The 26,065-nt window shown below is 43.5% G+C and overlaps 1 protein-coding gene across 5 annotated transcripts in view; it reads right to left on the bottom strand.

Annotated features, from left to right (window-relative positions):
* Positions 1-26,065, bottom strand: part of LOC118385967 (kalirin-like) — a 304,704-nt gene that overhangs the window by 110,799 nt on the left and 167,840 nt on the right. For all 5 annotated transcript variants that reach the window (XM_052521955.1, XM_052521954.1, XM_052521952.1 and 2 more), the window contains exons 10-14: positions 22,397-22,519; positions 16,527-16,718; positions 9,457-9,626; positions 5,409-5,583; positions 1,967-2,162 (exon numbers count right to left, since the gene is read on the bottom strand). In XM_052521955.1, the coding sequence (XP_052377915.1) occupies positions 1,967-2,162; positions 5,409-5,583; positions 9,457-9,626; positions 16,527-16,718; positions 22,397-22,519 (856 nt within the window). The remainder of the gene's footprint in view (positions 1-1,966; positions 2,163-5,408; positions 5,584-9,456; positions 9,627-16,526; positions 16,719-22,396; positions 22,520-26,065) is intronic.

Genomic DNA, 26,065 nt, shown 5'->3' on the forward strand with positions numbered 1-26,065 from the left:
GTTCTTGTTCGTATGTAAAAGTTTGTAAATGGAGTAAAAAAAACACAAAATACAAAAAGAAAAAAGAAAGTTAAAGGAGAAATGCTTCAACCTAAAAAAAAAAAAGGAAGGCCTTAAAAATGGTCAAAGACTCCAGCCACCCAAGACATAAACATAACACCGGGAAGTGGTATAAGCATTAGAAAGTATATATACTGTAAATAGGCATATGTCTGGATTTGATTAGAGCTTTGATCTAGCCTGATGCAACCTGAGCCTGATGAGCCATCCATAAAAAAATGAATGATGAGCCCTACATTAAAGTCATTTAATGATCCCAAGGCCCCCAAAAAAAACAAATGATTGTGCCGTTATCCAACACAAACACGATATAGGCTACAGCACATTACGCACAACAGAAAAAAAGCCCATAGATGTAGCCAGCTATATGCTCTCTTGGGTAAATAAATGAAACTAGCTCCAGTAGGCGAATCTGTTTTAGTGTGAACTGTATTACTGTACTGTATTGTATCATACAGACTGTTGAAACCATGATAAAGCGGGGAGAGAACATGTGATTCTGGTGCAGCACATGCAGCCTACAAAGTTACAAGTATAAACTAGCTTATTTGATTGTTATTTAGAAATTTAATTAGGGCCTATTTGTATAATTAGTAGGCTGACGCATATATACCTTATGTCGGCTGACACATACACACGCATGTTCCCCTAATATTCTTAGCCTACCTCCTCTTCCTCTCTCTATTGTTGCTTCATTCCTTCCTCGCTTTCAACAGTTAAATTAAATAAGTTTAGTTGTCCTTATCTTATCATTCAAATGACATCCTTGAATAATATAGGACAAAAATGAGATGCAGAATGCTTTCACTTCTCTTCACAAAAATTGAATGGTTATGGGTCTGAATAAATAACTCCTATAGCCTACCGCCATCACTCGTTCGCTCTTCATTCAAACTACCCGTGAGTTCTATTTGGCTGCTTTATTTAACATTCAGCCAACAAGAGTTTGCGTCCCTCTTCGAATAGTCTACTGGCGTAAAAAAAAAAAATGCACAAATAAAATAAATGTCCAGCAAGCTATTCTAGTCAAGCTTTTCCTGCATGGGACTCCAAGAGCTAAGGAGCGTTTAGTAATGAGAGGCCAGCGGAGCACAGCTGCGTGTGTATTGGGCAAGAGACAGAGGTCATAAGTTCGAAGCTTATTATGCACAACCCATCATTAATTAGATACATAAAAGGATAATACTGCATTGGATGTATTACTGTATGTATTAAAGAGGTAGGCTAGAACATCTATATACAGGGCTATATTTATATATCAATATCGAACAGGATTATCTATTTTGGATGCAATTAGAATGGAGTGGATGGAGAGAGAGAAAGACTGTCGAGAGTTTTCACGCGAGCACTGATTTAAAGCAACGATATTCGATTGATAGCCTGTTTTAAAACTCTGCAGCTTCAATTTAAAAAGGTAAAGCCTTTACGATTAAAAAAATACAGTGACCCGAAAGACAGATAAGAGGTGGGTAAAATAGACATTCGGTCTTTATATTACTGTAGCATGGACTATGCTGAAGAAAATGCAGGCCTATCTGTCACAAGAAAAAAAAAGAGTTACCATGATGAGATGATAGGTCTACATGCATTGTGAACTGAGCTCCATACTGAGATGGGCTGTCTGTCCTCACCCTGTGCGTTGATGATTCATCATGCAGAGGCCTTAGAGAGGCCAGATTTAGACATCACATATAATGTAACAGTTCCATTTCACGTCATGCTGTTCATATAAATAATTTATTCTAATTTACCGGCTTCTCGCAGTTACTTATCCTGGGAAAAGGGAGTGGTTTTGGGTGGTAAATCCCGGTAAATCTCGGTAACAGGGTTTACACTATTCAAATGATGTACACTCCCTCCCTCCCTCCCTTGTAACCGGCTCCAGTCTGGTCTCAGTATCTCTCACCTGAGGCCTGGACTTCCATGATGTACTGGTGCAGGTCCTGTCCCTGCTGCATCACCTCGAAGGTCATGTTGTTCATGGCCAGCTTGCGCTCCGTGTGGCGCTGCAGCCGCTGCTCGGCCAGGTTCAGGTCCTCCGAGTTGAAGTCGTTCACCTGGCGCAGCAGGTCCTCGTTCCACGAGTCCAGCTCCGCCGTCACCTGCAGGGAGGTCAGCCAGGCAAGGTTAATGATGTTAGTGTTGCACCTGGATGGGCCAAGGTACTCACACTGAGACCGAGTGTTATCGATTATGGAATTAAGTCGTTATGTGCAGCTCAGATGATACTGTGAAAGATGAAGCTATACCAAACAAAGCTATTCCACTGGACATACAGTACATTACATGGATAGTAGCTTTATCCCAGTATTATTGTTCTTCATGACAGCATTGGGTAATAATCCCCCACCAAGTGAATTACTACTGTAGTCATTTAAGTTCTACTGATAGTCTTTCTTTTATTCACTGTGGTATAATGCCATGTTTTTCTGAAACTGTAAGAGCCTAGATACATCCATTGGTAATTCACGGCACGTCTCGGCCTAGGACATACCAAAGAGCAACACTGCTTCACACTGCAGTTCAGTGGAGGCCCAGTCCTCATCAGGGACTACATAGACAGTTATCTATCAAAGTCAACTGACATCAGGTCTCTCCAAGCATTATACTAATATCATTAGATTACTGTGTGGCCAGCAGATGCCATCTCACAAACACACAAACACATTCTCATGCGCATACACACACACACACACACACACACACACACACACACACACACACACACACACACACACACACACACACACACACACACACACACACACACACGTAGACACCAGTGGAGGCTCCTCACAAGAGAAAGGGGAGGACCATCCTCAGTGAATTTCAGAAAAATACACATATTGAAATATTTAAAAAGTTATAATTTTCAGATAAAACTATACTAAATATACTCATGTCACGAAATAATTGATTAAAACACACTGTTTTGCAATGAAGGTCTACAGTAGCCTCAACAGCACTCTGTAGGGTAGCACCATGGTGTAGCCAGAGGACAGCTAGCTTCTGTCCTCCTCTGGGTACATTAACTTCAATACAAAACCGAGGAGGCTCATGGTTCTCACCCCCTTCTGTAAACATACACAGTAATTATGACAACTTCCAGAGGATGTCCTCCAACCTATCAGAACTCTTGTTGTCCACCCAATCATAGGATCAGCGAATAAATCTAGTACTTAGAGCATAAGCTACAGCTAGCTAGAAAATGGAACAACTTCATTTCTTCTTCAACAATGAAGGAGAAGCAAGAGAGAGAGTGAAAAAGAGAGAAGGGGCTAGCTAAACTCAGCAAAAAAATGAAACCATGACCCTGTCTTTCAAAGATAATTCGTAAAAATCTAAATAACTTCACAGATCTTCATTGTAAAGGGTTTAAGCATGCTTCCCATGCTTGTTCAATGAACTATAAACAATTAATGAACATGCACCTGTGGAATGGTCGTTAAGACACTAACAGCTTACAGATGGTAGGCAATTAAGGTCACAGTTATGAAAACGTAGGACACGAAAGAAGCCTTTCTACTGACTCTGAAAAACAACAAAAGAAAGATGCCCAAGGTCTCTGCTCATCTGTGTGAACGTGCCTTAGGCATTCTGCAAGGAGGCATGAGAACTGCAGATGTGACCAGGTCAATAAATTGCCATGTCAGTACTGTGAGACTCCTAAGACAGTGCTACAGGGAGACAGGACGGACAGCTGATCGTCCTCGCAGTGGCAGACCACGTGTAACAACACCTGCACAGGATCGGTATATCCAAACATCACACCTACGGAACAGGTACAGGATGGCAATAACAACTGCCGAGTTACACCAGGAATGCACAATCCCTACATCAGTGCTCAGACTGCCTTCAATAGGCTGAGAGAGGCTTGTAGGCCTGTTGTAAGGCAGGTCCTCACCAGACATCACCGGCAACAACGTTGCCTACGGGCACAAACCCACCGTCGCTGGACCAGACAGGACTGGCAAAAAAAGTGCTCTTCACTGACGAGTCGCGGTTTTGTCTCACCATGGGTGAAGGTCGGATGCGCGTTTATTGTCGAAGGAATGAGCGTTCCACCGAGGCCTGTACTCTGGAGCGGGATCGATTTGGAGGTGGAGGGTACGTCATGATCTGGGGGCTGTGTGTCACAGCATCATTGGACTGAGCTCGTTGTCATTGCAGGCAATCTCAACGCTGTGCGTTACAGAGAAGACATCCTCCTCCCTCATGTGCTACCCTTCCTGCAGGCTCATCCTGACATGACCCTCCAGCATGACAATGCCACCAGCCATGTCTCAGTTGTTGAATCTTGCTATGCTGAAAATAAATGCAGTTGACAGTGAGAGGACGTTTCTTTTTTTTGCTGAGTTTATAGTTAGTTGAATTTTTTTCCACTTTCACTGACTTATCTAGCGAATGCAGCTAGTTAGTTTCTCCTACTCATACAACCGGCTGAAAACAGAGAGGGATTCTAGGTTAGCTAGATGACTATGGCTATCCAACACTGGAACTCTTCCAAGTCAAGTTCAACTTTTGCTTGTTTTAATTTATTGCCACCAGTACCCACCAGTGTATCTGCTAAACTACATGCTGTACACTGTACTGCATGATTGTAGCGGGTCTACTAGTGCATTAGTTCTAGTAGCTATGTTGACTATGATGTTAGCTAATATGGTGATAACGATGTAGGCTGTGTGTTGGGGTTAGTGGTTCTGAAATTAAATGACAGTCTGGGCTTGGATAGGTTTTTTTTTGCCTGTTGTGTTGTACAATGAAGTCCACAAACGAAGGGAAAAGCTGAGAGGAGGAGAGCGCATAGATGCGAGAAGGAATTATACAATGAGCAAAGTGATCGTGTTTGTTGGTGGCTGCTATGAAAGTGAATGATGCGGGGATCAGGGGTGTATTCATTCTGCCGATTCTGTTGGAAAACGTTTCTTAAAACGGAAGAAAACAGAACGAAACGGGGATAAACCTACCTGAATTTGTCCATTAGAAACTCTCGGTTTGCAACTGTTTGGACTAGTGTTTACACCCTAGATCAGCTAGATGCAGGCAAGCGCGTGCAAGGCGGTATTGAATGTGTCACTGTCCGTCAACTTGATTACTCACATTTTTCTCCTGACTTGTGCACCTCCGTCGTAAACTTTAATTTCTAGGCTAGGTTGTAGCAACCTTATGATGGGTATCGGGAAAAATGTGTAATAAAAATAAGGCCATGCTCATAAAAAAAATAATCGTCCTCCCTGATCTTAAACAGCACCGCCGTTGGCACACACCCAGCCACCCCCACGCACAGACCGTCCCCCCTCTCCCGCTCCTTTCCCTTGACCCCCACCCCCCAGCCTCTGGTGCCTCACCTCGATGGTGTACTGCTCAAAAATGCGTAGCTGCAGGAAGATGTCAAGCTTGATCTTCCTCTCATGGAACAGCTCCTCCATCTGGCCCTGGGCCTCATCCAGCTGCTGCAGGACACTCTCAATGTGGGCGATGGAGCTGTTGTGGGGCATCTTGTTGGTGGACATGGCAGCGTCCCTGGATGGGGAGAGAGAGAGAGCAGCAAGATTTGTGACCTGTTGCCACAAGAAAAGGGCAACCAGTGAAGAACAAACACCATTGTAAATACATCCCATATTTATGTTTATTTATTTTCCCTTTTGTACTTTAAATATTTGCCCATCGTTACAACAACATATATAGACATAATATGACATTTGAAATGTCTTTATTCTTTTGGAAATTCTGTGTGTCATGTTCACGGTTCATTTTTATTGTTTATTTCACTTTAGTTTATTATCTACTTCACTTGCTTTGGCAATGTTAAGATATGTTTCCAATTCCAATAAAGCCCTTGAATTGAAAGGGGGTGAGAGAGGGATTGTTATTATTTCTGGGGTTATTGCTTTGCTTGTGTTGACAATGTAAGTTGCAGAGAGAGACACAGAGAGAGAGACACAGAGAGAGAGACACAGAGAGAGAGAGACAGACAGACAGACACAGAGAGAGAGACACAGAGAGACAGAGAGAGAGACAGAGAGAGACACAGAGAGAGAGACAGAGAGACAGAGAGAGACACAGAGAGAGACAGGCCTAAACATCAGCGCCACAGGTAACTTCCACAAAGGTGTGAACGATCTGAGAGACAAGGCAAGAAGGGCATTCTATGCCATCAAAAGAAACATAAATTTCAACATACCAATTAGGATTTGGCTAAAAATACTTGAATCAGTCATAGAGCCCATTGCCCTTTATGGTTGTGAGGTCTGGGGTCCGCTCACCAACCAAGACTTCACAAAATGGGACAAACACCAAATTGAGACTCTGCACGCAGAATTCTGCAAAAATATCCTCCGTGTACAACGTAAAACACCAAATAATGCATGCAGAGCAGAATTAGGCCGATACCCACTAATTATCAAAATCCAGAAAAGAGCCATTAAATTCTACAACCACCTAAAAGGAAGCGATTCACAAACCTTCCATAACAAAGCCATCACAAACAGACAGATGAACCTGGAGAAGAGTCCCCTAAGCAAGCTGGTCCTGGGGCTCTGTTCACAAACACAAACACACCCTACAGAGCCCCAGGACAACAGCACAATTAGACCCAACCAAACCATGAGAAAACAAAAAGATAATTACTTAACACATTGGAAAGAATTAACAAAAAAACAGAGCAAACTAGAATGCTATTTGGCCCTACACAGAGAGTACACAGCGGCAGAATACCTGACCACTGTGACTGACCCAAAATTAAGGAAAGCTTTGACTATGTACAGACTCAGTGAGCATAGCCTTGCTATTGAGAAAGGCTGCCGTAGGCAGACATGGCTCTCAAGAGAAGACAGGCTATGTGCTCACTGCCCACAAAATGAGGTGGAAACTGAGCTGCACTTCCTAACCTCCTGCCCAATGTATGACCATATTAGAGAGACATATTTCCCCCAGATCACACAGATCCACAAAGAATTCGAAAACATATCCAATTTTGAAAAACTCCCATATCTACTGGGTGAAATTCCACAGTGTGCCATCACAGCAGCAAGATTTGTGACCTGTTGCCACGAGAAAAGGGCAACCAGTGAAGAACAAACACCATTGTAAATACAACCCATATTTATGCTTATTTATTTTATCTTGTGTCCTTTAATTATTTGTACATATATATATATATATATATATATATATATATATATATATATATATATATATATATATATATATATATATATATATGACATTTATAATGACATTTGTTGTCTTTACTGTTTTGAAACTGTTGTATGTGTAATGTTTACTGTTAATTTGTGTTGTTTTTCACTTTATATATTCACTTTGTATGTTGTCTACCTCACTTGCTTTGGCAATGTTAACACATGTTTCCCATGCCAATAAAGCCCTTGAATTGAATTGAATTGAATTGAGAGAGACAGAGAGAGACCAGAGAGAGACAGACAGAGAGAGACAGAGACAGAGAGACAGAGAGACAGAGAGACAGAGAGACAGAGAGACAGAGAGACAGAGAGAGAAAAAAAAGCCTGAGCTGTGAGATGGGTAGTACTCAGGGAGCAACTCAAATGGCAACCTATTCCCTTTATTGCGCACTACCCTTTGACCAGGGCTCCTAGTGGCGCATTTCCATTCACGATTTACCCAAAAGGCTCAGACTTTTCTGTTTCCATCTGCGCGGGACTGCTCCCGTGTCTCACTGGGCCATGGCTCCGGCTGACCTGCTCTGACTTGCAGCCAATTCCAGGCCATTGGTACATTACTGATGTCATTTACATAACAATGGCCAACTGTGAACTTGAACACCTTCTCACAAAGCAACTGTCTTAATGATGCAGATGTTGTTGATTCTGCTCTCTCCCCAAGTTCTTAGTGTCACACACCGATTGGAAACACAATTACGCTAGAGTTCACATTAACATGGGGGGGGAGGTCTCCATGGAAATGCGGCACTAGGAGTCTGTTCAAAAGTAGTGCACCATATAGGGAATAGGGTGCAATTTGGGACAGCACAAAAAAATATAAGTAAAATAGGAACAACGGAGTGTTCTTGTCATGGTGTTAGTGTTCAATAAGGGTGTTTTTAAAGTCAGAAACTGAATAACCCAATTCTCCTCATTGTAAAGGCACTTTAACGCACCTGCCCTTGGAGTGGACCCGGTCACGGCACTTTGTGGTACAGCCCGGGATTGAACCAGGGTCTGTAGTGCCTTAGACAGCTGTGCCACTCGGGAACACCTATCACCATGTAACACCGGTCACCATGTAGTATTGAACTTATTGTGTATAAGTCTAACGGTCTGACCCCCTTGACCCTCTCTCCTACGCAAGGACCCGAGGCCCATAAAACAAGTGAGTGTGTTTTGATGACTGCAGTGAGATGCCGTTATATTTCCATCACTCTTGACAATACAGTACAGTATTTCATAAATCGAGTGCTGATCTAGGATCAGGTACCGCTTTGTCCGTGTAATCTTCTTCATTACGATGTGAAAGGCAAAACTGTTCCTAGATCTGGGCCATTCATAAAGTTTCTCAGAGTGATCATTTAGGATCAAGTTCCCCCTGTCCGTGTACTCTTACACCAGGGTTGGGCTTAATTCAGAACTGATTTGAGAATGCCTCATAAATTCCAATTCAATTCCTGAATATGAATCGAATTTGAATTGAAGTAGTAAACCGAATACAGAATTGCAATTTGAATTTGAATGAAAGGAAATACAATACAATTCAGTGAAATTCAATGAAATTCAAATGCCTATTCTATTCTATATTAGGTGTAGTCTATACAAATATACAGTACATCTTGTACACAAAACATCTACCTGGGGTGGCAGGTAAACTAGTGGTTAGAGCGTTACACCAGTAACCCAAAGGTTGCACGATTGAATCCCTGAGCTGACAAGGTACAAATCTGTCATTCTGCCCCCTGAACAAAGCAGTTAACCCACTGTTCCTAGGCCATCAATCAAAATAAGAATTTGTTCTTAACTGACTTGCCAAGTTAAATAAAGGTAGAAAAAGTGCTTTATTCTTTGTTATCTGAAAGTGTGACCTGTCAGATTCAATTAAACTCTCATGTTCTATGACTGGGTGGAATTTCTTTGAATTGCACTGAATTCAATTCTACTTCCGGTCAATCAAACTCAAATTAAAATTATACTTCCTGTGGGGTTTGGCCAATTAAATCAGATGTTCAACTCCTGAGTTGAATGGGAGTCAATTCCAACATTCTTAGATCAGCACCCATACTCAGATGATGTATGATCAGTCCCACAGCCCCCTGCTGGGCTGTAACACATTCCGGGGGGAAGTTTCTAGGATCAGCATTCCCTTCCCCAATCCAAACCTTAACCAGTAGTGGTTAAAAGGCTCAACTGATCTAAGATCCGCACTGACCTGAGCTGCTGGATGAGGTCCTCTCCTTCCTTGATGACGTTGAGCGTAGCCTCCAGCGTGGCCGTCTGCTGCTGCTGGAACTGCTTGATGAGCTCCTGGACCGACTCCACCGAGTCTGAACACACCTCCTCCAACAGCTCCTTCTGGAGATCCTCCATCCACGTCCACAACTGGAGGGAGGGAAGGTGAGAGAGAGGGATGAGAGAGAGAGACAGCAACACAACTAGTCTGTGAGTGTCATATTTACTGTTCATTTTTATTGTTTATTTCACTTTTGTTTATTATCTACTTCATTTGCTTTGGCAATGTTAACATATGTTTCCCATGCCAATAAAGCTCTTGACTTGAATTGAATAGAAAATGAGAGAGAGGAAGGGAGAAAGGTTGGAGAGACGGGAGGGAGGAGGGTTGGAGGAAGACGGGGGAGAGGAGGGTTGGATGGAGAAAGGGAGGAGGGTTGGATGGAGAAAGAGTGAGAGTGAGAGTGAGAGTGAGAGAGACAGAGACAGAGACAGAGACAGAGACAGAGACAGAGAGAGAGAGGAGAGAGAGATTTAACACTACAGTACACAACATACCCACACCTTGTGGGAAAGCGTGTCAACAGATACAACATGTGCAATGTTGAGGACAACTGAACCACTATGTCAAAGTAATGCAATTGCTTAGTCAAAATAGACTAACTTCGGGTCTTTTCTTCATATGCACAATACATACGCAGCACATCTTGCTCTTTAGAATTCTTTAGAATTGTTTGACAGCGGGGAAGAAAATGCATTTCCATCTCCACAATTAGCAAACTGCTCCCCAAACGCACCTAAAATAGACTTCCATTCTTCAAGCTATAGTGATTTTTCACAGAGAAAGATTAACCGGCACTTTAATATTTCAGTTAGGGAACAGGAGCTTGAAATACAATTACACACAACACCTGAAGCATAATCCGAGTAAATTGGCAGGAGATGTTTGATTGTGTTAAGGGGGAAATGAACCGCAAAGTTCAGCATCTGCTTTGTCATCTTTTCAGCATCCGCCCACAACGTAGCTTTGCAAGACGTTGAGCGAGTCCCAAATGGCACCCTATTCCCTATATGGTGGACTACTTTTGACCAGGGCCCTTAAGGTTCTGGTCAAAAGTAGTGCACTATATAGGGAATAGGGTGCCATTTGGGATGCAGTGCTCTCTCACTGTTAGTCGTTGGTTAGAGCTCTACTGCGATGCACTGTTGATGTTCTTAATTTACATAAACCCTTTGTGGGCATAGCTGTGGTCTGCTAGGCCTGCTGTTCCTCAAACGCATATTCATAGGACATTATGATAATCGTGATGCTGCTCTGCCCTTTTCACACTCTCAGAGAAGTCTGTGTGTATGTCTGTGTGTGTGTGTGTGTGTGTGTGTGTGTGTGTGTGTGTGTGTGTGTGTGTGTGTGTGTGTGTGTGTGTGTGTGTGTGCGTGCGCGCGCACGTGCATGCATATGTTGGAAATTCGTTTCACTCATTCTAGAGTTAAATAATTTTTGCCATGAAAATAACTTCAGTTCAACCGTAGTGAAGCCAGCCATAAAACGATGCTTGGATTTACTGATTGCTAAGCGACTCCCAAATGGTGCAACGGTCAAAGGCATTGCATGTCTGCATGACCCTGGTTCGATCCTGGGCTGTAACACAACCGGCCGTGATCGGGAGTCCCATAGGGCGTCGTCCGGGTTAGGGGAGGGTTTGGCCGGGGTAGGGCGTCATTGTAAAATAAGAATTGGCTCTTAGCTGACTTGCCGAGTTAAATTACATTTTAAAAAGTGTTCATCAATAGATAATTGGAAGATGGAGAGCACTACAACAAGAGCACGGAAGTGAGGGAGAAAGCATGGCAGTGAGGGAGAAAGCATGGCAGTGAGGGAGAAAGCATGGCAGTGAGGGAGAAAGCATGGCAGTGAGGAAGAAAGCATGGCAGTGAGGGAGAAAGCATGGCAGTGAGGTTGAAAGCATGGCAGTGAGGGAGAAAGCATGGCAGTGAGGGAGAAAGCATGGCAGTGAGGGAGAAAGCATGGCAGTGAGGGAGAAAGCATGGCAGTGAGGGAGAAAGCATGGCAGTGAGGGAGAAAGCATGGCAGTGAGGGAGAAAGCATGGCAGTGAGGGAGAAAGCATGGCAGTGAGGGAGAAAGCATGGCAGTGAGGGAGAAAGCATGGCAGTGAGGTTGAAAGCATGGCAGTGAGGGAGAAAGCATGGCAGTGAGGGAGAAAGCATGGCAGTGAGGGAGAAAGCATGGCAGTGAGGGAGAAAGCATGGCAGTGAGGGAGAAAGCATGGCAGTGAGGGAGAAAGCATGGCAGTGAGGGAGAAAGCATGGCAGTGAGGGAGAAAGCATGGCAGTGAGGGAGAAAGCATGGCAGTGAGGGAGAAAGCATGGCAGTGAGGGAGAAAGCATGGCAGTGAGGGAGAAAGCATGGCAGTGAGGGAGAAAGAATGGCAGTGAGGGAGAAAGCATGGCAGTGAGGGAGAAAGCATGGCAGTGAGGGAGAAAGCATGGCAGTGAGGGAGAAAGCATGGCAGTGAGGGAGAAAGCATGGCAGTGAGGGAGAAAGCATGGCAGTGAGGGAGAAAGAATGGCAGTGAGGGAGAAAGCATGGCAGTGAGGGAGAAAGCATGGCAGTGAGGGAGAAAGCATGGCAGTGAGGGAGAAAGCATGGCAGTGAGGGAGAAAGAATGGCAGTGAGGGAGAAAGCATGGCAGTGAGGGAGAAAGCATGGCAGTGAGGGAGAAAGCATGGCAGTGAGGGAGAAAGCATGGCAGTGAGGGAGAAAGCATGGCAGTGAGGGAGAAAGCATGGCAGTGAGGGAGAAAGAATGGCAGTGAGGGAGAAAGCATGGCAGTGAGGGAGAAAGCATGGCAGTGAGGGAGAAAGCATGGCAGTGAGGGAGAAAGTGAGGTTGAAAGAATCATTGAATCATCAGATACAATGTATCTTACAAGTACAATGATAAGTTATAACAAAACAAAAAAACACTAACAGACAAATTGTATTCCAGGAACTCAAAAACACCTTCCAAAATACTAGAATGTAATCTCTCTCCAGTGACATACTGCATACATCCCAAATGGCACCCTATTCCCTATATAGTGCACTACTATAGCCCATATCCTTGGTCAAAAGTAGTGTGCTAGAAAATGAATAAAGCTGTCTACCATCTCCCCTCTACAAATGGCTATACTGTACCTTCAACCTGATTTTGTGATGTTTACGGTGATCTATGAGAGACAGTGGGGATGTGGCTTTAGGAGTCACACAGCGTGGCGCAGAGGGTGACTAGGGAGAGTGATTGATGAAGGATCGTAGCGGCGCAGTCTCACTGATGGGAAAGGAAACGCTCAGACTGAGGAAATATAGTGGTCAAAATGGCAATGATTTGAAAATGGCTCATTTTACGGGGCATGTATACAGCTGATATTAAACCTTGCTACTTTTTTTAAGCCTAAGTCTCCACCTTGTACTATTTCCAACAGCTACTCCCTAATCTTTTGCAAAGCCTATTTGGTTGGAGTAATTGACTGGCTGGCTCGCGGCTACATGATCCAGTATGGTAGATTGCTTATGGATGATGATGGGATCTGTGGGATCACTCTGGCAGTCAACAGTAGATATTTTTATTGGAGTTAAGCAAAGGGAAGTGGTAATGCCGTGGGACACCAGAGCTGGATATGAAGTAGCGGTCACACAGAACATGCCTGTTAACAGTGACCCACTGGGCCACTTGTCCCCAAGGAGTGGCCTCCACTTGGACAGCTCAGGGCTGCATCCCAAATAGCACCTTATTCCCTACCTAATGGACTACTTTTGACCAAAGCCTCTAGTCAAAAGTAGTGCACAATGTAATAGGTATTTGGGATGTAGACCATGAAACGTTGTTCGACTCTGATAGAACAGAGAAAAATGTTTTGGCTTTAAGGGGCTTTGAGAGCTTGGCTTGAAGATGCAAACAAACGTATGCCAAGAAAGTCCTGAGATAAGACTCCTAGAGTTTGAGTGTTATCCTGAAAGCCAAGGCCACATCCATGATTAATGTAGAGACCGATCCTGCTTCCCAAATGGCATCCTATTCCCTAGTGTACAATTTTTGACCGGAGCTCAATTGCACTGATCAAAAGTGCACTACATAGGGAATAAGGAGACATTTGGGGCACAGTCCAAATCCCACTTTATAGGGCTGGTCAGTAGTAGTGGCCCACTAGAGGAGATGGCATTACTTTTTAAAAGCCTAATGACAGGACATGGTCAGATTGCCAAGGGCACACTCACTGCATCGGATGTGTCGCCAATGCCAACAAATCAACACTGGCTCAACTGACAATTACTGACAACTTTTAACTTTGGTGTTTCCTGTCAAGAGGAAGTTTTGTCGATTTTGTATATTCTCATCTCACGTAAAACGAAACGATGCGCTCCACCCAAGCGTTTTTGATTTTACGAAGGCGTTGTCACTCCGTACCCCTCTGTAAAGTATGAAAAGACTGATCTTTTTCATTTTCCCAATCCGTTGTCTCCTCGGCCGCGTCGGCCTTCAGCTTGCGCTTATATTTTTGTCTTTATATCAATTGGCATTTAATATACTTTCAACCAGAAAAACAGAAAGCAGCAATTAGCTTACAAGAAGGAATGCTTGTGGCTGCTGTGCCGTGCAGGAAGAGGGTAATTTTCATTCTGGAGAATGGTCTACATGGAGACATACTGTAGTGTGCATCCCAAATGGCACCCCATTCCGCCTTACCATGGGGTCTGGTCAAAAGTAGTGCACTATATAGGGAATAGGGTGCCATTTGGGACGCCAGCGTGCTGGTCTTCGGCAGGCTGCTGGGCGGCTGACTGGGTGCTATGTCGAGCTGCACCATCAAACAGACGAGGAAAGCAATCAGAGCCGTGATTTAGCAATCACAAAGAGGACTGTTGGGAAGCCTCTGTCTGTCCGCCACATGGTTGTGACACAAAAAGAGAAACGGCTGTCCCAAATGGCACCCTATTCAGGCAGTGTATGCTCTTAGAGAACGTTATCAGTGCCTTTTGATTGCCCCAAATTCATTTCAAAACAGGCATTTTAGTGTTCGGTATTACAAATATAGTGTAAATGTAGTTGCTATGGTAATTTACAATTGCACCTGTTGCAATGTCTTACCTCATTTCTGGGTTAAATAAGATAATGAGATATTGACATTCAACTCATTTTACTCCTGGCTCATGGATGAACAAACACAATGAATGAAAGCATCTGTAGAATAGAAGACACAGGACATTCCTAGCTCACATGCTTAACATTTAGAAGTATTGTAACGGTTTTCTTGTGTTGAAGGAGAGGCGGACCAAAATGCAGCGTGGTTGAAGTTCATGTTTTTTAATAAGACAACTAAACATGAACATAATACAAAACAACAAACATGGAAAACCGAAACAGCCCTATCTGGTGCAACAAACACAGAGACAGGAACATCACCCACAAGACCCAACACCAAACAGGCTACCTAAATATGGTTCCCAATCAGAGACAATGACTAACACCTGCCTCTGATTGAGAACCATATCAGGCCCAAACATAGAAATAGACAAACTAGACATGTAACATAGAATGCCCACTCAGATCACACCCTGACCAAACAAAACATAGAAATATACAAAGCAAACAATGGTCAGGGTGTGACAAGTATGGCATATATGTCTATGTGTATAGTCTATTACAATACTACAAAGCCAGGAATCCTGTAATATTGTAATAGACTATATTGTAATAGCCCAGAATTACAACTGCTGTGGCACAACCTATTTCACCCTAATCCCATATAGGGCTCCGGTCAACAAGTAGTGCACTATATAGGGAATAGGGTCCCATTTGGGACAAAACCACTGCCTTCATTTTCACAAAGAACCTATCACATCATACAGACACAGATGGAATTCTCTCGGAGTCTCAAAGGGTTAACAAAATCCATAAAGCGGAGGTTGCACTGTGGTTCCCATGGTAACTGCTCCCCATGACTGATCTGAGCACGCTCAGAATTGAACGTGCTTCTCTGTGCGACTCCTGCTCTAGCTGAAGGATCCTGGCTGTGCTTGTGCTGCACTGGGCATGACACATGCAAACAGCTACCACACACTTACACACAGATTTCACCATAATCCTAAATTATGATAAAATAGGTTGTGACACAGCAGTTGTCATCCCGGGTTTGGATTACTGTGATAGAATATACAGTACAAACACACACTTACACACTGATTTCACCATAAACCTGAGTTCAGACATGGGAATAGGGTGCCATTTGGGGGAAACCCACACCGTCTTCCTGAAGTCTCCAGTTTAGCCCTTGGCTGGCTCACAACTGGCATGGATCAGGCTGCGCTAAGTAGAGCAAAGACTCCCTGCATACCTTAGTAATCTTGGTATGTCTGCCCTGTCTGTCTGTCTGTCTGTCTGAAGTGATCAGTGACACTCACAGACGGGCATCTGAGGCTGCATTAACTCGAGCCTCGACCCCTTGCCAACTTACTGCACCTTAAACCCAACCACATCCACTGCCACTTACGGTAATATTTTGTACATGCATAAAGAAGGGGTAGTATTGCAGAGCCCGTGGTCTAGTGATAACCACCCTTACTTTACGCACACGTTTGCACTCCCCACCAGAGCCTGGGGTTCAACCCCCGGCGCCACCCCTCTACATTGTTTCTTCCACTTCCTTACCCGTCTCTCTGTCTGATTTCAGTACAGTCTCAATAAAGTTTTTTTTTTTAAATCCACTTCAAAACAAAGGTCACTAGACCCCATTATGCTCTTGAAGACAGAGAGAGTAAACCACCCTGAAGGGCCTTTAGATCTGAGCTCTTGCATCTTTAGCGTGGGTGTTGAAGGTAGACCGACAAGGCTACTGCATCCTACCACATCCACTCCCATTCTATCATACCATACCATGCATAAATAAAGAAGGAAAAGGTGTCCGGGAACCCCAGAACTCCCCAGACATACAGTGGAAAGTGATCCATCCCACAGGTCATGTAGGTTAGGAGTCGGGGGTCACATGTCTTACCTCTTTGGTGTGGGTGTGGAAGGAGACCGACATGTCCAGCAGCAGTTTCCTCTGCTCCACCCGCCGGACAAAGTCTTGGATCCTGACCTCCAGGTGCCGTGCTGCTTTGTAGATCTCCTCCGGGTCACATTCCCCAGTCTGGGCCAGCTGCTCTGCCGCCTCCAGGAGCTTGTCTGCGTTGGTGTAGGTGTTCTGGTACCCAGAGAAGACAAGCAGGCAGCTCAAATTAGATGAGGACAACACAAGCAGGTAAAGAACTGTGTCTGTCTAAAGTCTCTGCTCTCTGCAGGGCCCGACTACTGCAACGCTGAGGCCTCTTGAGTTGGTAGAGAATTGTGTCTGTTTGTCTGCACTCTTGTCTCTGCACACTGACGTCTCGCCCTCTCCTCCACCGCCAGAGACGGACAGGACCTCTCTCTCTCCGATTGCCGCCTCCACTAAACTGCCCCAAAAACAGTTCCATTCACACGTATACATTGGAGCCATCGGTGCAGAGTGTTAGGGTAAATCCCTGGCTATCTTCCATACGTGCTAATCCCACAGCCTGGCAGAGGACAAGTGTTGTCTCTGGATGGACACAACAGTGGAGACCAAGTCAGTAAAGCAACAGAGCTCTGGTCAAAAAGTAGTGCACTATAAACAGTCACATTCACTGGGCCAAAGGGTACCCTATTCCCTATATAGTGCACTACCAGAGCTCTGGTCAAAAAGTAGTGCACTATAAACAGTATAGGGTAAACAGTATAGGGTTTCATTTGTGATGCATCCTGGTCCATTTAGGAGTAGAGACGGACACTGACCTAGTGACCCACTACCTGGAGAAGAAGTGACACTATGGGCCAAACCCTAATCCCAGTTAAGTAAATAAACTCCTACCGTATCTGTCTCCTTTATCTGCCGTGTCGGCCTTTTTCACAATGTCAAAATATCCCAATCCATCTATTTTTTCCAAATTAAGCAGAATCCCACTTTTACACACAGTCTCCGTGTCACATTGACATTAGCTCTGGCCCAAATCGAATTGATTCCCAGTGAATCGAGAGGGTCAGCGCGTTATACGGCGTACAATGGAGGGTCAATTCATTGGATATGGATATAGTAAACAGGATAACATTTGGAGCGCCCATATATACGCTGAGTGTATAAAACATTAGGAACACCTTACTAATATTGAGTTGCAAACCCCGTTTGCCTTCAGAACAGCCTAGATTTGTCGGGGCGTGGACGCTACAAGGTGTCGAAAGCGATCCACAGGGATGCTGGACCATGTTGACTCCAATGCTTCCCACAGTTGTTTCAAGTTGGCTGGATGTCCTTTGGGTGGTGGACCCATTCTTGACACAAACTGGAAATGGTTGAAAACCCAGCATCGTTGCAGTTCTTGACACAAACTGATGCACCTGACACGTTCAAAGACACTTACATATTTTGTCTTGCCCATTCACCCTCTGAATGGCACATATACACTCAGTGTACAATGAGTCTAAAAAACATTAGGAGCACCTGCTCTTTCCATCACATAGACTGATGAGCCCAGGTGAAAGCTATAATCCCTTATTGATGTCACTCGTTAAATCCACTTAAATCATTGTAGATGAAGGGGAGGAGACAGGTTAAAGAAGGATTTGAAAGCCTTGAGACAACTGAGACATGGATTGTGTATGTGTGCCATTCTGAGGGTGAATGGGCTTTTACACCTGCATTGTTTGCTGTTTGGGGTTTTAGGCTGGGTTTCTGTACAGCACTTTGAGATATCAGCTGATGTACGAAGGGCTATATAAATAAATTTGATTTGATTTGATTTGATTTGAATGGGCCAGACAAAAGATTTAAGTGCCTTTGAACGGGGTATGGTAGTTACGTGCCAGCTGCACCGGTTTATGTCAAGAACTGCAACGCTGCTGTATTTAGCACTACTTTTGACCAAGGTCCTTAGGGCTCTGGTTAAAAGTAGTGCCCTATATAGGGAAAAGGGTGCCATTTGGGAGCCAAAGTGGTGTGTTGGGTGTATTCCACACAGCAGCAGGAGGCCTAAGCAGCACACAAATTCCATCCCATCAGAAGAACTCCTCTGTCTTTGGTCTGTCATCTCTTCTCCCTCCAGAGAGGTGAAAATCAATAACTCCATGCAGGCTTTCCCCTCACAGAGTTGGCCGGGCTGATGTGGATTCGTTCGTCCCTCCCTCCCTCCCTCTCTTTGTCTCTAGTCTTTTTTAATACTATGCTGGATTCCCTCTGTACCGCTTTCATTCAATCTGTTGCACGCGCAGGACCTTTATGAGCATGATGCCAGAAACAAAAGCTCTGTGTCTCTCTCCATATGAAAGAGGGAAAAACTTCTGTTGAAGATGAAGAGAAAGAGGAGGAGCAAAGGTATTGTGAGAAATAGGTTGTGAGGGAGTAGGGAGACTCTTATTTAACTCAAAGTCCTGGTTGTCTGGCTATCCGTCTGGGCACGGTGTTGACAGTGGACTCAAATGTACCAAGGACTACTTTGTCTCGAGGCTATAAACTGTGATGCACAACTCTTCCTTCAGAAGTGGAAAAGTAGGATTCTGAACAGTAGATTTAGACTGTAGTCAAGCCCAAAGTTGTCCATCCTCTAATACATGGTGTTAGCCCTAGACATGACACTCACTTCTACTGTGTCCTGTTTTAAATCTTTTCCTTTCTCTTTCGCCCTCTCTCCTTTGCCCTCTCTTTCGGCCTCTTTCTGTTTCTCGCCCTCTCTCTGTTTCTCGCCCTCTCTCTGTTTCTCTCTCTCTCTCTCTCTCTCTCTCTCTCTCTCTCTCTCTCTCTCTCTCTCTCTCTCTCTCATCCTATTAAGAAGGGCTCAGCCTAAACAAATACCCCCATCGCATGTTTTGTTGGTGGAATACATCAGAGGCCAATCATTAGAGAGGGAGCTGCACTATTTTTGTCATCCAGGCTATTTAGGGGGGTTTTCATCTACAATGGCATTATATTTCAGCCAGTTAAAGAGGCAGATTTAATCTGAGCACAATCTCTCTGATTTAATAACATTTCAATGTGGTGTCATAAAAAAAAATGTATTCCTCATAAATTGCTCGATGGTATATTATGTAGAATATCAAATGAAGGCTTGTGCGCCAATCTGGTAAGGTGTCTTTGAAAGATGATGGTGCCATATGTACATATCTTAATGAGCTAAAATAAAAAATATTCCAATATGAAGCTCTTTATTTGATTCAGTAAGCCATTTGATCCATTCTGCAGGAGTAGGAGTGAATTAAACATCCTCATCTCTTACACTTCCCCAGAGAGAATTTAATTGGTGGAAAATAGGATAAATAATGTGGAGTCTGATATTCAGGTTGCGTCCCAAATGGCATTCTTTCCCCTATATAGTGCACTAGTTTTGAACAGGGCCCAGACTTTGGCTTGCCCTGAAGAAAGACACGTCGTCCATCTTGAAAGAGTGGCAAACCGCATGACCCAAATCAAGCCAATCCATCAACGGAGGGGCTACAATATTGCCGTAATACCCGGATTACACCTCCTTTTACCATTAAAACTCAGCCCTAAGCACTGCTGTTATCACTAGTCACGGCTCATGCTGCTATGGTTACACTCAGGAAGTTAGCAAAGTGGAAGAAATGTGCCTGGTGATTCTAACATTTTCCTATCTTGCTGGGAAGCCGGGTGGTATCCGATACAAATGTAGGATCTTAATTTGATCAACCTGTTGCAAGAGAACTTTCCTGAAATGAAGGAAATGTAAAACTTGTAGAGTATTTCAGGTTTAAAAAGGCTCTGTAATTTCCACTTTGAATCAGACTTCCGACTTTGTATCAACCCTGACCAAAAGTAACCATTAATTGTTCCAATTGCTTCAGGATAGATTTCCTAGAGTAGCAAACTGACTCAAAGTATAACCTTACATCTGTATTATCTCGCAAGCACTGATTTTAGGGTTGCAAAATGTTCCAGAGTCAAGAGGGAGTAAGCAGGAAAGAAATGCAACACTCGCACCTGTCCTCATTACTTGCACATATGATGATCATTATGCCACCATGGGGCACTGTGTAACCACAGAAGCACGACTTGCTTACATACAACAACAACAACAACAACAACAACAACAAAAACGCTTATATTATTTGCCCGTCCTCTCTTATTAAGAGAAACTTTAGGAAACTTTCTGAATAGACATAGAGAGAATTAACACACACACACACACACACACACACACACACACACACACACACACACACACACACACACACACACACACACACACACACACACACACACACACTAAAATGACCTTAAATCAATCAAAGCCACCAGCGAAACCTCAGACATACACTAATCATACAAATGTATTCAAAAGCCTAGGCTCACCTTCAAGTCCATCAGAAAGTAGGTCTAGGCTACATTATAGCATAGCCTAATGCTAAAATAACGTTGCCTATCAAATGAATTGACAAGGAAAGTTTGAAGGGGGGAGAGAGAGACAGCTATGGTATTACTAGAGAAGTTGGTTATGAAATGATTATCCAAGCAAGTGACTTATTCTAGACGATCAAAGGATACAATGATCACTCATGATTGGCTGCTAAATATAGGCTACGGGTGTCCCCATAGGTCTAATATTTCAAATGAGGAAATGTGATCATAAAAGTGTATATATTATTATTATTATATTATTATTATTATTATTATTATTATATTAAAAGTGTACTTGATATGTGTTTATGGATGAGAAAGTGAACTTCCCATTTCCTAAAAACGAGCTCAGCGGGTAATGGCGATTCCCTGCTTGGCGATTTGTTGCCTACGTCAACAGCCGGGCTTTCGTTAAAAAGGCCTATTCTTTTCCATCGCACATTTAATTAAACTGACGCATTTGGCGACGTTCCACTTGAATTCATTGGCACAAAAAAATACTGTCTTGTCTCGGGCTTGCATAGCACAGGTGGTGGTTGTCTAAGTTCACTGTAGTAGGGTAGGCTAAAATATATAGGCTAGCATACGAACGGTGGATTAATAGACCAGCCTATGAATTCACTTGTAACGTACAATTCTCTGTTCCCTTCTTGCACAACTCATGCATCTCGGGCCGGCATCTCCACTGGCCTCTCTCTCTCTCTTCCTCTCTCTATTCCTCTTACAGCTCTAGAACTAGTAGCCTAGCCCAATGCGTGTAGCAATATAGTTTTGGTCCCTTATTTTGAGCGATTAAATAAACACACAGGGTAGCGGCAGGGTAGCCTAGTGGTTAGAGCGTTGGACTAGTAACCAGAAGGTTGCAAGTTCAAACCCCTGAGCTGACAAGGTACAAATCTGTCATTCTGCCCCTGAACAGGCAGTTAACCCACTGTCATTGAAAATAAGAATTTGTTCTTAACTGACTTGCCTAGTTAAATAAAGGTTAAATAAAGGTTAAATAAAGGTCAAATAAAAAAAATATATAAAAAAATACAGTATATACTGTATATATACACGAGGAAAGAAGCACCTTGCTCTTGCTTGCTGGATATAAAATAGGCTACAGTGTTCACAATGAACTGGATGGGAAGTTTGAATGGTCACAGCTTCTCTGGTGCAATAAACAAGGGTTCCACTATTCTCCCCACGCCCAATATTAATGTTCACAATGAAATGTATGACGTCAGAATGCCCAATGTTAAAATGTTTCTAATCAAATGTATGAATTAAGTTAGAACATTCTCCTATCAGTCTAACTTGCGATTGGGTGATAGCTGATCCTAGATCTGTACCTAGGGGGAACTCACCCCGGGGCCTACTCAACAATGTGGGGAGGAGATTCCCACCAGGATATGACCAACAACAAGCCATTAGCACTATTAAAATGTCCTCATTGGCACACATAGTGGTACTCTCACCTGTGCCACCTCCTCAAAGTCGTCGTGCCGTTTCTGCAGTGCCCTGGCGCGGTGGAGGGACTTGCCCACGCCCGTGTGTTTGCTGAGGAATGCCTCTCCGTGGTTCTCTATCCAGTCCATCACCTGTACACAAGACACACAGAAAGACACTCATGTTAACCAATGTTCTGAACAGCCCATGTTCCTGCCTTCAACCCCTAGCTCCAAAGGAGACAAGACTCACACTGTACAAGAGACAGGCATGTTGGGTTCCAGGGGAAGAGACACCACTGTCACTCTGTCAGCCTATATCACACCAGCAGTCCATCTTCAAGGAGGAAGAGGAGGTTTTGTGAACTGTTTCAGCCAAGCTATAGGGGGTCTCTGAAATATCCAATAGCATCATTCTCTCCTGATGCTGGGCTTTCACTTAGCCTGGGAATACTTTCACTTTAAGTTATATATCTCGATGGCAGTCAATGAGAAGGAAGCCAAATGTGCATAGCAAAGGGTAGACAAAAAGTGCAGTGAACTTAACGCATAACTCCCCTGTAGAGTTCAAATTGAAACTGTTGCGTGACTAAACATGATCGTCAGAATACCCAGCGAGGCAGAATTTACAGTGCGAGATGTTAATGAATAGTTGAGAGGTCATAAAATGAGATCATCTGTGTGGATTTGTGTTGCGTGTCCCTGTGGGTGTAAGCAAACAGCGTCTGACTGAAACAGAGAAGAGCACAGCAGCACCCTGTGGCAGTGGCTTTCACCATTCTCTGGCAGACCTGAGTTCAAGCACTATGCTAAATCATTTCAAATACTTTCTCTGTGCTCGATTGAGGTTGCCTGGTTCAATGGAACCAATAGAATAGTCCCAAAATGATAAACCCTGTCCATCTGGCACTCTAGGCAGGCTAGAGCAAACACTTAACATATTTGAAAGATTTCAAGTACTATTTGAACTCAGGTCTGTTGTTTTATTCCCTTTTCTAATAACTCTCTCTATGGTCATTTGAGGGAATGTGAAACCAACGCTTGCCAGTCCTGCCCCACTTCAATTATCTTGTTATCCTGTGTATAGCCTCCCTGTCTTGATCGCGTTTGATTGCCGGCGTGTGTGTGTGTACAGTTGCATGTGTGTGTGTGTGTGTGTGTGTGTGTGTGTGTGTGTGTGTGTGTGTGTGTGTGTGTGTGTGTGTGTGTGTGTGTGTGTGCGTGTGTGCGTGTGTGCGTGCGTGCGTGCGTGCGTGCGTGTGTGTGTGTGCGTGCATGCGCTTGCCTGCGTGTGTGTGTGTGTATAGTAGGAGATCGGAAGGGTCCTCTGATTGCGTGTGGTGTACAGGAATGTTTAATAAACATGTCAGTGGCTGAGCAGACAACCCTTGTTTTCCCCTGACTGATTAGAGTCGCTGCATGCACAGGAACAAGCAGGAGTCTAAAAGTGGCCTGGCTCGAACACGGTAAAAAATTGTCACACGAACATGGAAAGGGCTGAGAATAGAAGAGATTATTAGAAGAGATACATATAATTTATTATCTGTCTGAGGATACCATGCCTCAGACAGGAGGGTCACTTCTGGATTATTCCCTATGTCGCCCATACGACGCTGGTCAAAAGTAGTGCACTACATAGGGAATAGGGCGCCAGCCATTTGGGATGTGCTATCAGTCTCGTGATGTCTCAGCAGTCACTCAACACCAAGATGATATGCAAGTTATGATGATGAGGAAGTGGGCTTGAAATATTTGACTCTGAAATAACAACCTATTATTCACTATTTAGTGCACTACTTTTGACCAGAGCCGAGGGGTACGTGATAAGAGTCACTGACTCAAAGCCACAAGAGGGTAGAACATATTTCAAACGTTGCTTGTTAGTTCTTCAATAGTTGGATGCAACCTGTGTTTGTGATGCTGAAGCCCAACACCACTGACAAATCAGAGGAAAAGTACAGTACATGAAAATGTCAGTTTCCTGGAAATGTAGTACGCAAAAACATGATTCACCAGAAGCCCGATGCATAAAAACAAAGATGCCCTGGACAAAACCATAAAAGACAACAAGACCATAAAAGTAAACAGAGGAAGCTGGAAAAAGCAGCAGGCAAAACCACTGGACGACTATTTTCTTGATTAAAACTCGAGGTCCATAGGAAAGAGCAGCACTTGTGTGAACATTGTGGTGCTTAACATGATCTTGGTCTAAATCTGTTAATTGTATACACATACGATCCAAGCGCCTAAGGAGGCATTTGAAAAATGTACTGTACAGAAGAGGCTGCCAAAAGTGCTTTTTCTTTTCACCGTTTTATTTCTTTTGACAGTGTATAAGTGAAAGCAGTCCTCAGTTCCTGGTTATATGATGGCCATAGAAAAGATAAAAACAGAGTCTGCGTCCCAAATGGCATCCTATTCCTTATATATAGAGCACTACTTTTGACTAGATCGCTATGGGACTGGTCAAAAGTAGGACACCGTATAGGAAATAGGGTGCACTTTGGGACGCAGGCAGAGGCAGTAAAACTCAAAGAAAAGACCATAATTTTTAGACTTACACTATGCCCAGCTAGCACATAACGTTCTGAGAACCATACTGCATGTTTTTTAGAGCTTGGTGAGAGTGTGTTTGTCCTATGTTTATTTTGCATACTGTCAGAGTCTATCTAGAAGATAGCGAAGGAGTCAGGCGCAGGACACAGGTAAGAGTAACAAACACTGATTTACTCAATCAAAACATTTCACAAAATCCCGTTCCAAACAAGGAACAAAACAAGACTCAAAATCCAACACACCGGAATACACGAAAGACAATCACGCACAAAACAGAAAGGGAAACCAGAGGGTTAAATAAGGAACATAATTATGAGATGGGAACCAGGTGTGTAAACAGACAAAACAAAAGGAAAAATGAAATATGGATTGGTGGCGGTTAGAAAGCCGGTGACGTCGACGCCGAACGCCGCCCGAACAAGGAGAGGGATCAACTTCGGTGGAAGTCGTGACACATACAACCTTCCCACAACTTTCTGGGAATGGTGCAGGATAGTTGCTTGGCTTTGGAACATTCTCAGCACATTAAAGGAACTTGACAAAAAAAGTATTTTGTTGGCATTTCATTACTTTAACAGAGAATTTCCTAAAATTTTGAACATGGTTTGGGCTGTGGCGGTCATGAAATTCTGTCAGACAGTTATTGTCAAGCAAATAACTGCCCGTTTCACAGTAATTGACAGTTAATTAACATAAACACATTTAGCAACTCCTGGCTTCCACACACACAGCCTACAAGCTACTGATGCAGACCTTTGGAACATCTACACTTAAAAAAGTCAAATAAATCCATGTAATATACTGTATCCTACACCATCACAATAAATCCATTATTTATTTTGGCTATGCCATATTGCTGTGGGCTACACAAGCTCATTTAGCAGACAAGATTTGCTTAGAATTCTGTGGCATTATTTTAAATGATTCTTTATTAATACAATTGAACATATCTGAATAAAATATAAAAACTATTTCTTGCAGATATTCTGTGTTGAGTGGTTAACAAAGAAAATCGTCCCCCTAAATGCTTAATTTCGAGTTATTTATGCAAATTTAGATGTGATACAAAAGCTGGGCTATATGTTTTGATTTTTAATAGATTCTAAGGCTGCATGATGCGATTCTAATGAGGATTTAAAAAAA

This window comes from Oncorhynchus keta, chromosome 7 (assembly GCF_023373465.1).
Source record: "Oncorhynchus keta strain PuntledgeMale-10-30-2019 chromosome 7, Oket_V2, whole genome shotgun sequence".
Lineage (NCBI taxonomy): Eukaryota > Metazoa > Chordata > Actinopteri > Salmoniformes > Salmonidae > Oncorhynchus > Oncorhynchus keta.